The 15,383-nt window shown below is 30.4% G+C and overlaps 2 protein-coding genes across 2 annotated transcripts in view; both read right to left on the bottom strand.

Moving 5' to 3' along the window:
* Positions 1 to 1,113: 1,113 nt before the first annotated feature.
* Positions 1,114 to 2,999, bottom strand: LOC132945373 (small ribosomal subunit protein uS5). The gene is made up of 6 exons (XM_061015095.1): positions 2,841 to 2,999; positions 2,443 to 2,649; positions 2,219 to 2,336; positions 1,671 to 1,834; positions 1,417 to 1,576; positions 1,114 to 1,327 (listed from the first exon to the last, which is right to left on the bottom strand). Exons 2-6 carry the CDS (start codon positions 2,641 to 2,643, stop codon positions 1,173 to 1,175), a joined length of 798 nt encoding a protein of 265 aa, XP_060871078.1. The 5' UTR covers positions 2,644 to 2,649; positions 2,841 to 2,999; the 3' UTR covers positions 1,114 to 1,172.
* An 8,284-nt stretch (positions 3,000 to 11,283) lies between these two features.
* LOC132945505 (sushi, von Willebrand factor type A, EGF and pentraxin domain-containing protein 1) overlaps positions 11,284 to 15,383 on the bottom strand; it is a 32,163-nt gene continuing 28,063 nt past the window's right edge. Inside the window, exon 13 of the mRNA XM_061015277.1 lies at positions 11,284 to 13,981. Coding sequence (XP_060871260.1) covers positions 13,597 to 13,981 — 385 coding nt within the window. The 3' untranslated portion in view covers positions 11,284 to 13,596. The remainder of the gene's footprint in view (positions 13,982 to 15,383) is intronic.

Raw genomic sequence — 15,383 nt, forward strand, 5'->3', positions numbered from 1 at the left:
GGCCAATTTTTTACATGTTTAGGGGGGTGGCCAGGCAACTATATTATACAAATAACATTTTTTTTTTGTTAAGAATTTGTTTGACCTATACTTGGAACTTTTTTTGCATGCATGCATGACTATGATATATATGGTCATTTACTCATGATAACTATTAATTTTTGTAATTTTTTTATAGATCACAATTGTATATTATACATTTTACAATAATTAAAATAATGCATCGTCGTGATCTGTATTTAACAAAATTTTCATAAATAAAGAACTACAACTAAACAATTAAAAAACAAATTATATTTTTTTTTGGTGGGGGGATGGTTACAAATAATGTAGACCCAGGGTACAGAAAGTGTAAATACTGCCCTGATTATAAGTTATAACTAGTTACATTTTTAACAATTTAAAATCCTATTAAATTAATGCATTAATTACAGTTCATAGTTGCAATTTTAATATTTTTTTATTACCTTTAGTCAATGGGACGAAAAGTTAATTCTATTGGAGTCCATAATAATAAAATAATGAAGGTCCAGAAAAAAAAATTTGTTTAGTCTATATTTTTATAATAGCAACATGAAGACAAAATAAATCGACAGTCCAGATTTCTGCCTTCCACTATCGCCAGTTGCTTTAATCCATAGAGTACTCTATACAATGACCGAGTTAAAATTGATAGGACCTAAATAATACAATTTTTACCTCTGAAACATTGAGCAATGTATATAAATATTTGACCATCTTTCAGCAAATGAATCTGTCGCCGACACCAAAACTATCAGTAATATTGGTTTAAAATATATATTATGATTTTAAATTGCTCATAAAATCATTGTTCACTTTATCTGTTCCATATTTGACTCTAGAGGAAGTGACAGATTAGATTGCCTTGAAAATACAACCTAACCTAACCACTATGAATAAATTACCATAACAATATTTTCGAGTAATTCTTTACAACTCAAGAGTTCAGGATGTTTATTAAAAGTTAAATCCATATAGTATGTAACCGAAAACATTTGCTAAAATGTCAAAATAATATGTCAACTACCTAATAGACTTAGGAGTATTGTGGAGTAAGGTGTTTATTATCTCTAGAAATAAATTATACTTAAATAGGTTTTCCATCATTTTATTTGATACAAAACAATGTAAATCATGTCTTTAACATAAAATTAAACATCTGCCCTGACGTTCTGGACAACTTTGTGACATTTTGAAAGATGGTCAGCAAACTCTGAGTATGGGGTCTTTTTGAGTGGTACATCCTTCCACAAATCAGGTGTCAAATAAGCGTACGTCTTAGCAATAGCAGCGTATGTGGCCTTGGCTATAATAACAAAACAAATAATTAATACAAAATATAATTACTAGCCACGTTTTAAGTACAGAAGATAATATTTTATCTTTCTCACTTACCGAAATTGCCAAGAGTACCAGTGGAACCACGGGCAGAAGTGTAACAATCTTCAATTCCAGCCATAGTCAACAGTTTTTTTGGAACAGGGGCACTGACAATTCCAGTTCCTCTTGGAGCTGGGATCAAACGTACAGCGACCGATCCACACTTTCCTGTGACCTGGATGGGAAAATTACCAAGCAAGCAAATAAATTAATCAATAAGTCAATAGAAAATGTTTGAACTAAAACAAATTATTTAAATTTGATCATACTTTGCAGGGTACTGTGTGTGGTTTTCCAATTTTGTTTCCCCAGTAGCCTCGTCGTACAGGAACTACTGACAATTTAGCCAAAATGATAGCACCTCGAATGGCTGTTGCTACCTCTTTAGAGCATTTAACGCCCAATCCAATGTGTCCGTTCGAGTCACCAATAGCTAAAATACATTCAGATAATGAGTGTTATAGATATTAAACAGATTTTTATTAATTTAAACAAGTATGAAATATTAATTATCATGTTTATAAGATAAATGGATATTTTCTCGGATTGTAAGTTAATTAACTGCTTTATTTAGTTAAGCATAACCAAATGATTAATTGTCAGTCAGTAGAAATAATTGTGTAAAAGAGAAAAAACAAAATCCAAGAATACATTTAGGTAGTCTTATTTACAACTACTTTCAAGAGGTTGAAAAGGGGTTTATTTAAGTTAAAATTTATTTCAAATGTATAGTTGAATAACCACAGCAAAAAGTATTCCCAAAGAATAACTTGGTCTATAAAACAGTAATCAATACACTATAACGTATCATACATACCAACAAAAGCCTTAAACCTGGTACGTTGACCTGCACGTGTCTGTTTTTGGACGGGCATAATTTTCAAAACTTCATCGTTAAGTGAAGACCCAATGAAGAAGTCAATGATTTCGAATTCCTAACAAACACACACACTATTAATAAATGTTACAGCTCTTCTATGGCAGGCCGCATGCTGCCAAAAGCTTCAGGCCCGTCGAAGGATGTAGGCCAAACGATCTTACCTTGATCGGCAACGAGAACAAGTAGATCTCTTCCAACGAGGAGATTTTGCCATCCTTTACCAGACGGCCAAGCTTGGTGACAGGCACCCATTCCTTTTCAGCTTCCTTGCCTCTGCCACGGCCGCGACCGCGTCCACGTCCTCTGCCGCGGGACCCTCCCCTGCCGAATCCACCGCGGAAATTACCGCGAGTTTCTGCCATATTTAACTGTGAACAAGCACCAGTGTGGTATTAAGATTTATCGCGAATAATCATATTAGAGTATTAGATACACGTCACGTCGCACGCCGTCATGGCGCACACATGATCGTCGGGCTGACGACATTTATGTAAGACCGGACGGCAAGCTAAACGTCAAGCGGTCCGGTAGCGGATGAATACAAGTGTACTAGACTTACCTTTGGTGAAACGCCGTCAGAGAAAAACAAAAAGTAAGTGAACGGGAAAGAAACAGGGAAACGTGTAGAACCCAAAACCGAAGTGTGATCCCGTTCCTAGATAAAAGACGGAAAACTCGAAGAGTCGAAAAGACAGATTGTTGGTTATGTTGTCGTGCACTCGTGCACAGTGCGCACCGGCTAAATGTCGGTGCGTAGAACATCTTTGCGGTCATGTTACCTACACTGGATGTTCCCACTCTTATCAAAGCACGGATGCCCGCGGCTGCGTAGTGAATTTGAAATTACCATGGACGATGGACCTTATACCATTTTGGTATAATTAATAATTGTACGACGTCGTAGGTTTATTAGAATATATGAAATATATTCTGTGGTCGTATCTCGTATATGTATAGTTTATTATATTGAATAATTATTATTAACATTGCTTATAATATATTATCATAATCAATGTTATTAATTTCGTGCCCGGCAGTATTCGGAGAAAATGTTATTCTATTATAGAAATTTTACAAATCTAGTTGTTATTATACTCAGTACTGTAAATTTGGTATACCTATTTATTGTATATATTTATGTTAACTCTAAGAACTAAAAAACCAGTAATTACATTTATTTATAAATTATAATCACATTTGTATTTAATGATTCATAAAAAAAAATATATGCCTTTATATAAATATGCTTCTGCTCCCAATATTTATACACCACCTTAATCAATAATTAAATTAATAAATGAAAATAATAATTTAAATAATATTTTATATCATTATAATTCAAATTCAAAAATATAAACTAGTTTGGTTCTTAATTGCCAAATCAAATTTCAATGAACAATTAATTGTTCCCATGAACTATGAATCATAGTTCTTGATTGTTCCTAAACATGGAACTCTTTGATAAAAAATTGAATTATAATATATCTGTGGATTCATCATAATATAGACGTAATATGACAAATATTATTTATATTCTATGGCAATTGCCAAAATCTAAAAACTCTAAAATTTTGATAAGAAATAACCAGACATGAACAAAAAATATAGGTACTGCGTTCCGTATGGTTTTATTTTTCATGAATCATAATTTTTTTATTTCTGTATCTGGCGCATTTCCACGCCGGCATTGCAGTGCACACACGACACATACGTTAAGGATTTCGCCAACATTTTCGATGTTTAAAGTAAGTTGGTTTTCATATTCTTTTGGGGATTACATTTACTTTTTAGACTTAAAATAAATATTTAATGTAACGATTCCACTATCCACGTAGACGCATTATGTTAATTTAGTTCTGAACTCGAAATGTATAAAAATACGCGAGATCGAATAGTACAAACGCCGTCGTTGTTTTTCCAGTCGCCGGTCGTAAAATAATTATAATTAACAGGTACATATACTTAGGTACTTGCAATGAACATACGTTTTGGTTTAATTTGTAGGAATATAATATGTTATACATATAACTGATAAGTCATAAGATACAATTTTAATTTATAACTGGTCATTTTTGTTTCCCAAATCAAACGTCATAAGTTATAGGTAACTATTAATGTATTGTAACATATTTAACTTCTATTGTTCTTCTAATATCTAAATCATAGGGATAAAACACTTGAAAAAATAGTCAACTGCTAATTATCCTGACCAACCCGTGTGCACACTTATGAATAATAAGTTATACTTACTATTATATACTCGTATTATACGTATTACCTATAATAGGTAACCTAACTGTCGTATATTGCAGACAGTCGTCAAAATAATATTATTTAATATATATGTAATATAGGTGGGAATATTTTAAATTGTAAATTATTGACATAGGTCAGGCCAGCGAAGCAATAATGTGCTGAGGTGACAATAATATTTTCTATATAACACGGCCGTACGCGCAGGCTGAGTGATTCGGCGAGGACATAGCTACGACGTGCGTGTGAAACGCCGATCGTAGTACGGGCTAGGCGATCTGAATTTGCTAAGTGTTTTATTTATGGTTGTTTTAATACAATAAAAGTGTTTCCGACCTGAAAACCCGAGTTAAACATTATTTTAGTCATTCTTACGTTCTTACCTTTTATAGGAACAGCGCCGGGATATACGTACTATGTGTCAATGAGGTTTTATTAAACTGAATAGTGCCAAGGTATATGTAATCTTTGAGTTATTTCAACTAGATAGGAATTAACTAAGAATTGACAAGCGCATACCATCGTACCTCAACGAGTTAACAGTGTCATTTAATTAACTTTAGAGAGTGTTATTAACCAGAGAATACGAGGGGTATAGTATAGTTGGTTTACCGCGTATTGTCTAATACGGGTGATACTACATAACCTATTTTATACATTTTCTAATACATTGAAGCAATGGGGATATATGACCTCTGATAATATTTTTCGTTTATATTAATACAAACAATAGTAGGTACTTGTTTTGTAGTTAAATTGGTTTTTTTTTGCTTCTTGAAATGTGTTTGCCTGCAGGTGCCCACGTTCCCCTTACAATTTTTTTTCTATTGTTAAACTATACGTTTTTATACTTTTTCCAGCTATACCAGGATGACTATATTTTGAGTATTTTTTCAAAGTTAATTTTAGATTCTGAGCGAAGCGATGAATGTATTGATTTTACAATGATGTGTGTTTTTTTTTTTTTTTTTGTGTCTGTCATCACCTTTTAGGACAGTAAAGGAAAGGGATTTTCTTCAACAGTAACTTTTCTGATAGGAAAGTGAATCTAGTTGGTACTTTGGGGGGGTCAAAAGTAAAAATTTCCCAGTAGTTTTCAAAAGCGACGTGAAAAACAAAAGAAAAATTGAGGAAAAACAGGAATTTTTACGCAAAATCTGTTTTTGAGAAAATCGATTTTGGTTTTTGGTGTAACTCTAAAACAAATGACCGTAGGAACATGAAATTTTGACTGAATGTTTATAATTGCATTTCCTATACACCATAACATTTTCCAAATATTTTGACTTATTTTGAGCTGTTTACGAACATTGTAAATTTCCATTTTTTTTAGTTTTTTTTTCTATAAATATCAATAAAATTTTATCTGTTGAGTAAAAAAGGTTGAAAATTTAATAGAAGGCTCCTAGGTTATTGTTTTAAAGGCAAATGAAAAAAATTAAAAATCCTTAGTCACGGTTTTTATTTATAAGCATTTAAAGTTCAAAATTTTGACAAATTACGGAAAAATCATGAAAATTAGCAAATTATTTTGAGTTAAGAATTCATAAAAATTTTTCTTTTTAAATCTGAGATTTGAAAATGTAATATAAGATTACTCATAAGTTTGTCTACCTTTATCAAAGAAAAAATGTCTACAAGAAACATAAATTAAATTTTTATGAGCATCTGAAATTTATATTTTTACAACATTTGATATTCACTCGATATCTCATGTAACAATTTTCTTATTTTATTGTAATTAAAAAACGAATGACTGTAGATACTTGAAAATTTCACTGAATGTTTATATTAACATTTTCTATACACCATAAAATTTTGAAAATATTTTGACTCTTTTTGAGCTGTTTACGGACATTGTCAGTTTTCAATTTTTTTAGTTTTTTTTTCTATAAATATCTTAATCTATCTTAATTATCTAATTTATTTTTTGGGTAGAAAAGCGTGAAAATTTAATATAAGGCTCCTGATATATTGTTCTAATAGCAGTTGAAAAATATTAAAAATACATAGGCACAATTTTTTTTTATAAGCATTTAAAGTTCAAATATTGTTAAAAAATGTATAAAATGTTAAACCTTTATAGCTAAGGCTCCACGTAAATAGGTTTTATATAAATTACTTTATTCACAATAATATCATCAAATATACTTATTTCATAGGCTGACTGACCGTTTTCGCTCAGAATCGTTTTTCTTATACAATGATATTATATCATTGAATTCAAATTTAACACCATCCATTACAGTGACCCACTTGTAACCTACTGTACAGCAGAGCGACATCCACTTATCCACCTTTTTGTTTTTGCTTCTTATAATGAGTTTTTCTTCGGGTGCTCATATTCTCCTTCCAATTTTTAGATTCTGAGCGAAGCGATTAATATATTGATTTTCAATGATGTGTGTTTTTTTTTATTTTTTATTTTTTGTGTCTGTCATCACCTTTTAGGGCAGTACTTTATGTTCTTTGTCTCTCAGTTATATGGTTTATGATCACCAAGTATTGTTAACAGGACAGAGTGGAATGCGCTGTCCATTTTAAGTCTATGATAATATCGTAAAAAAACGCCAAATAAAATTGGTTTTAATTTTTTTTTAATGTTTTGTAGTGAATTAACTATTAAAGATAAAGTTCTAAAAATCTTCACTGCACTTTTCCTAACCTGCAATGTGAATCTAACAAGACCCCAAACAACGAAATCCGCTCTCCGGTTTCGGAGATCTATCTCACTAAATGAAAATGTTATTTTGTGGGGCTGCACACACCGACATTTTTCTGGATTCAAATTGTTATACAGCTTGGATGTGATATCAGTTAATACATTTCTAAAAATTAAAGACCAAGATAGTTTACATGCCGATCCCTGACTTGGCAAGCGTTTTAAATTCTGAGTGTAACGATAAATGTATTAATTTTACAATGATGTGTGTTTTGTTTTTATTTTTTTTTTTATTTTTGTGTCTGTTATCACCTTTTAGGACAGTAAAAGTGCTTGGATTTTCTTCAACAGTAACTTTTCTGATAGGAAAGTGATTCTAGTTGGTACTTTGGGGGGTCAAAGGTAAAATTTTCACAGTAGTTTTCAAACGCGACGTGAAAAACAAAAGAAAAATTAAGGAGAAACGGGAATTTTTACGCAAAATCTGTTTTCGAGAAAATCAATTTTGGTTTTTGGTGCAACTCTAAAACAAATGACCGTACATGAAATGTTGACTGAATGTTTATAATTGCATTTCCTATACACCATAAAATTTTCCAAATATTTTGACTTATTTTGAGCTGTTTACGGACATTGTCAGTTTTCAATTTTTTTAGTTTTTTTTTCTATAAATATCAATAAAGTTTTATTTGTTGGGTAAAAAAGCGTGAAAATTTAATATAAGGCTCCTGATATATGGTTCTATAATAGCAGAGTAACATCCACTTGTAACCTACTGTATAGGAGAGTGACATCCGCACTTACCCACCTTTTTTTTATACATTTTTAAACATTGACCATCTATCTCTGGAAGACTATAATCTTTTCATTCGACAATAAGCTTATTTTTGAGAGTAATTTTTTGGTTACAAAAAGTATATTATTCCGCAGACTAAAACTTAAAGTGTAGTGCATAATATATTAGTTACATAATATTTTTTGCTTCTAAATATGCATTTGTCTGCAACTGATCGCATCATTCTCTTCCCAATTATTTTTATTTTTTTTTTTTATATTTACGCATACTAACTTAGCTGTTGATTTTGGGTCCGCTTGTGGCAAAATACGATCAGTTTTGGATTGTGCGCAACCACTTTCTTTCAGCAAACGTAGTATATACTTGCGATGAATTAAAATGTAATTATGGACAATATTGAACACTGCGGTACCTATTTTGCCTATACAATACGCCGGACAACACTTTATATTCGGGCAAAGTATTTAAAACAATGTATTTGTCTACTCATTATCAGTATTAACAACGATGTTTAGTGTAGTGTAGGTATAGCACTATAACCTAGATGATATAGCGGCATCACATATATTTTACAATTTTTTTTTTCTTATATTTTTGATTTCTTATATAATATAATATATAATATAAAATAATATAATATAAAATTAAGAAAAATTCTGAAAATTCAATTTTTATTTGAATTATTATAGACGAACAAAAATGTAGATACTAATAAGTAATATGCATTTTCCCGCGTGGCGATAAAACTAAATGCATTACTTTCTATCTAGACTTTTCTTTATTACCTACGGGGCATGGGCTATAATAATATGAAATAGTATAGACAGTCCATTTTATTGAATTCATTTGTCGTTCATTATATTAAGGCGCCCGGTGCCGATGCCATTTTGTCCTCAAAAATACACTCTGCGGGAATAACCTCGGGAATAACGATACCACCTTGTAGAATCAACCAAATTTCATAATTTTTTTTTTTAATTGCTAGAGGGATATATTCTACAGCCCGCATTCATCTCTGTTTTTCAATATTTTATTCTCAAACTTAATAATATGTCTAAGAAAATACAAGATAAAAAGCATTTTTTTAAAAATTTTTTAATACAATTATATGAAATAAAATACAAAATCAGAGATCGATGCAGGCTGTAGGAAGTCTTCTTCTTTCAGTTAAATAGTCATCAAAATCCGACAATACAAAACTTGAGAGTTATTCCCGTAAAGTCATTTTTATCGATATAATATACCATTATACCCTATCTACCCCTCCCATCTAAAAAGGTATCGGGTAGTAGATTAGTGGAAAAGTCTTATAATTGAGGCGGAAACTAAAACATAAAATTTAATTTTCAAATTTTATAGAATTGTGGACAATTTGAAAAACTGGCACCAGGACCTTTAACAGATTTAACATTTAAACAAATATTAAATTTACTATAGGTAAATTGGTACAATTTATAAAAATTAATGTAATTTATTATATGTTAAGTAAAAAGGGAAAAATTCTTTTAGTCCATAATAATTATAAATTTAAAAAAAAAACTTACCGGTATAGCAAATATATTATGTACCTAGGTAGATATGCATAAACAATAAGTGCCGTGCTAAATGTTAGGTAGGTCACTGATTATGAAAAATCAGTTGAAAATAAAAATACATGTTTTGTACATAACCCTAAAGAAGAAACTACTTTAAATCAGAAACAAATAAATAATTCTTGTAAAAGAAAAGCAGAAGACAGCGTTGTTGAAAAACCATCAAATTGATCAGACGATAACTTTCACAACATGAAAACGAAACTAATTTGTTAATGTCTGATATAAAGCTATAATTTCCAGAAATGTACACAATGCTAAAGCCAGTTGTTTTCCTAAAATACCAAGGTCAAGAAAAGAAGCTCATAGAGGTATGTAAAAACTAATAGAGGTGAACATTTTATTTTTTTAAATTACGATTTCAATGAGATTATTTAACTTTCATGTTAAACTGATATTGCATTTTTGAAAAAACTGGAAATAGTTTACATGGATGGCAATTTTAATTATTCTGATAAAAATTTCACTCAACTATAATATACAGTTTGAGGATTAAAAAATAGTATTTATATTGCATTAATGTTTTAATTTTTACCTGATAAAATATTAAAAATATATATTGAATTATTAAAAAATAATGAATGCAGTTGGAATAAACCCAAATAAATTTGTAGACTTAGAGATACTAATGCACCAAGCAATAAATATTATATTTCTGATAGCACAAATATGGGGATGCTGATTCCATTTGGGTCAATCTTGCATTTACCAAAAAATTCAAAGCTTAGGGTTTTCAAATGATAAATTATGAAATTGGCTGGTACATATAATTGGTTTACCATTTCTTAATCTCATAGAAGTTGGAGATTGTTTTCTAGATAGTTTCATGGCTGAAAACCAGAAAATAATAAATAGAAACGATTATAAGTGATTATTTAGTGACTAATTATATCGAATATACCTAACCAGTACGTTCCTCCCTAGTATTTGACTTCTGATACAAGTCTTACTACAAATACTTGTAAAAGTTTCCACTCCGAATTTAAAACACATTTTTATATCATCGTCCTATTATATACAAAATAATTGAAGTTTTATAAATGTTTCAAACAAATACTTATGTAACGATAAGAACATCGGATTGCTATAGACCTCAAAATAAAAAAAGAAGAAAAGAAAAACTATATCAATAAGAAAATATCAGATTATAACTTAAAAATAATTACACGCAGTATGACCAAGTGAAGTGTTTGAGCTTTCTCAATAAACCAAATAAAATTTGATTTTATCTATTACCTACTATTATTATTTTTTTTTTTATACCTATATACAAATAATATGTGCACTATATATACACATTATATTATTGTATGACGTATGTTATATGGACTAAATTCAATTAAAAATTAGATTAAACTTTTTTATACAACACAAAAACAAACAAATTTCAACCACACCAACTACGTTTAAGTTGTCAGTCAAGTGAGAAAGAAGTTTGTATTCGGTTATTTGGTATAATTTTTTTTCGGGAGGGAACTTACGTACGGGTGTAATTTATTTCATGTGGAAATTTACGTATGCATACGGCATACGGCATACCCATTATCCATGGGTGATTTTTACCTATAGGTCATCGTCATTGAATTATAACTATGTTGATAATTTGGCCGTAATTACAAATAATTGAGTTTTTTAATTAAAATATAAGTTAATACAACTCGTAGAACAGATATATTTATCATTGAATAAAATACGCAGATAGTATATAAGTCAAAATATATTATAATACTTTGGTTATGTTTACTATATTTACAAAACTCAATAATTAGTCTAAAGATAAACAATATGAAAATATTATGTTTTTATATAGATAAACGCGATCAACTTTGGCAGTAAAAATATGTTTCAATTTTTTACAATTCTGTTAATTACATAAAAAATAGAAACATATCATCTCATTTGAACGTGTTTGTTATAACCACGGTAATTACGATACAATACTGTGGTCAAAACGGTTCATTAAAAAAAAATATATGTATAGTATTATATTATATAAATAAATAAATAATTCACAATATATATATATATAATAAATATTATTGTATAATAATAATAATAATAATAATTAAGCTTAAACATTATTGACTTAAAATTCAACGTCAGAAAAGGTAACATTAAAAATAATATATATCATTAAAAAATTATTTTATATTTGTGTGTCCAATGCTGACAAATATAATATAATGGATCTTATTTCTTATAAATAAAAAGAAACTAAAAATGAGGGTTTTAATTTTTCGGTTGACTTAAAGCTTTATTTTTCTAACTGTCAGTCATTGATAGTTGTATTTCTACATTCTACAAGTAAAATAATTTTTAGGCTTGAGAATCAACTATATTATAATATTATTATATATAATGTAATAATATAATAGAGATGGACAAATAGAAAAATAAAGTGATACGATCTTTCAATAGCGAAAGGGTTATTTATCTAAATATTATAAAAACTCAAGAATTGAAATATTTTGAAGAAATAAAAGTCAAACAATGAACATAGGTGCCTATTTGACTTTCCACGAAAATTATTGATCGCGATATTTTACATTTATGTCATTTATATTATAATGTTTAGTAATATATTTTATATACAAATTACCTATTATTTGTTTAATTAATTTATATTTTCTACAATAAAATTAAAGAAATATACCCACATGTACTATGGGTACAAGTTTTCCAAAGAATCTATTTGTTTAATAAGTGCATTTTTTGTAGTTAATACCTATGTAAATATAATTTAATTAACTGCTGTTTTTGTGAACTAATTGGGACTACGAGAATTAAGGAAGGTATGAACTGTGTATCTTTGTAAAAATGTAATTAGTTAATAAATAAAATAATAATAAATCGGTTCATTCGGGAGATTGGATTGGTATATAGTGATTATATTTGAAGTAGAATTTTGTATTTACAAAGCAATCACCAACACTTTGATATCTGTTTAAATCAACAATGAATATATTAGAAACCAATTTCAATGATAGTTTAAAATCACTGTTAATTGATACTATAAAATATATTTGTCATAGTTTATCTTTTACATAAGTATATTCAACCAAATATCAAAGCACTCACCCGAAAAATATTATTTTTTTAAAAATAAATAGAAAATAGTAATAATCCGAGGAAACTTGTTCCGACGAACATATCGACGATTGTATTATCATTCAAGTACATTCAGTGTCTCGTATAGTCGTATGTTTAATAAAAAAAAAATAAAAATAGTATTTAAGTCTTTGGTATTTATGAAACTGCGGGATGCGAAACCGTTAATGTATATGTAACAATATGACATGCATAATCGCAGTGTGGTTAGTGCAGCACTCGCTACTTTGCGATTTTTGTACAGCTGCAAACACTCATTATTACATATTGTACCTAATGGTTTTTTTGAAAAAAGTATGAAGTTTTATAAAAGTGTTTATTCGGGAAAACTGAAGACGATTGCAAATTTAACATTATTCATTTATAAGCATTTAAAGTTTAGAGGCTACGGTGGGTACATTCTGCAAACATATTTTGTGGTTCGCTAGATATACTCCGCTCGTCTAAACTTTAAATGTTTATTAATGGTACAAAACAATTCGTTCACAATATTCGATATTCATAGGTAGGTAGGTAGGTAGGTAGGTACATCAATATTTTTCCTACTTGAGTATTTTCTTGATCAGTCGACAAACGTGAAAAAAATAATATATATGATTGCGTCCATATAGGTATACCTATAGTACCTTGAGTTTTCCAAAACAGTGAATAATTTTCTAAACAACGAGCGATTCCGTTGTTGGAAGTGAATCAATCGCTCTGTATACAATAATTAGTGTAAAATAATAAAAATAGGCATACACCTAACTAACGTTTAACTTTATGAGTATAAATATAATATTATTATGACCGCGCGACGTCAGCAGCTGCTGCAGTTATATTATAGATTATTATACTGTAGTACAAGTCGTGGGCGACGTCGAAATCTCGCCTGTAATAATTATACTACAGTTCGCGCCCGCCATCAATATCGGTTGGCCGCCCTGTTCTGGTGATGGTGATGGTGGTGGTGATGCCTGGACGATTTCTTGTTGTGGTCCATCGGCGCCGCCGTCGACCGCGGGTGGTACACGTCGTTGACGACCAGCTCGGACCCGTCGCGCATGCTCTCGACGCGGGGTGACCCGTCGGCCGCGGTATCCTTGCGCCTACCGCCCGCGTGGTGGTGATGGTGGTGATGGTGCGGCCGCGAGTGTTTGGGCGACGCGGCCGACTGGTGCAGGTTCTCCCACGCCTGCCTGTAGTACCGGTTCAGGCCTCCCCGGCTCTCGGAACCTGACGAGTCCAGCGAGGCGACCGTGTTGGTGTCTGGCGATGCCCGGTGCCGGAAATGTTTGGCACTGCGATTCCTGCGAATGTGAATAAGATAGAAAATTGCATGTTAATATGCAGGTATTGTACGTTATATATTGTGACCGCGGAAGTGATGCGTTTGCTGAAAACTCGACAATTTACAGTTGTTAACTAAAAAAGGTTCGTTTTTCGTTTACCGCCAAAAATAATCTCGAAACTATCATAAACATAATCATAATCATCATCATCATCATTGATTCATTTTTTTTCCTTAGTACTTCCAGATTTCAAATAATCCCTCCAATATTTTATATTACAAATATGTCGAAGCACTATTTGACATTTGTTCTCTCTGAACCACGCGCGACATACCAAATTTACGTTTTGCAGATCCAATACCTTATAGGCTACAGCCTGTGTATAGTTACTTTTATAGTATTTGAGTGAATTCACCTTTTATCATACTTTAATTTTTATGTAAGTTATGAGTAGGAGGTATCTATGTAAATTATTACAATTTAAAAATGCTTATAGATTTAAGCAATGTTTTTGACTTAAAGTTTGATAATAAGTGATTCCACTCAAATTCTACAAGTAACAGGATTGGTACTGCTATATATATATTATATTGTGCGAACATCAAAGAGAGAAAACAAATGGTGCGCTTACATTCTCTTAATAATATTTCTCAAATCGCTTATAAATTGTGGTTTGTAAATTTTTATTTTAACATTCATTTTCATATTGACATTTTTTGCTTACAAAATTTTAAATGTTTGTATAACAAAATTCTATTATAAAATCGAAAATTTACCTTGTACAACTTATTAAACTTCATAATACAAAAATACAATTAATAATTATTTATCTGTTTAATTTTTTATTAATTTAACAAAATGTAACTATATTATAAAGTTTAAGTATCAAGTAAGCCCCCGTGTGGCTCATTTCAAAGCCATTTGTTTTAATCAATATAATAACTATTCAAAAATATGTGTAATATTATTTTCGACCTGAATGGCAATCGAACCTTTTCACATTTTGGCGGTAATGAAAAAAAACTTTTGCTAAACAATTAACACATGCACCCATCATAATATTATAAGCGTGCGCACTGATTTTTGTTTTTTTTTTTATCATTGTTTATCTTTGAGATTTTCACTTAGAATCCCGAATTTGTTTTCCATTAAAATATAATTTAATTCTAAGCTCTTCGCTGCCCTTTGCACCGCATGTTTTGAGCTACACCTGAATTAAAATATCCCGTGCGCACGCCTGAATACGAGTAAGGTATTCGTGGTCGTCCACGTTCGCGTCAACCGATCCAACATCCCATACTTCAATAACACCGTGCTGCTATACCCATAATATTATAAAATATAAAAGCGTGCGAAAAACTGTAGCATGTGGTGCGTCAAAAGTGTGCCATAAAATAATAATATTATTGTTACGATAGTC

Source organism: Metopolophium dirhodum, chromosome 5 (genome assembly GCF_019925205.1).
Source record: "Metopolophium dirhodum isolate CAU chromosome 5, ASM1992520v1, whole genome shotgun sequence".
NCBI lineage: Eukaryota > Metazoa > Arthropoda > Insecta > Hemiptera > Aphididae > Metopolophium > Metopolophium dirhodum.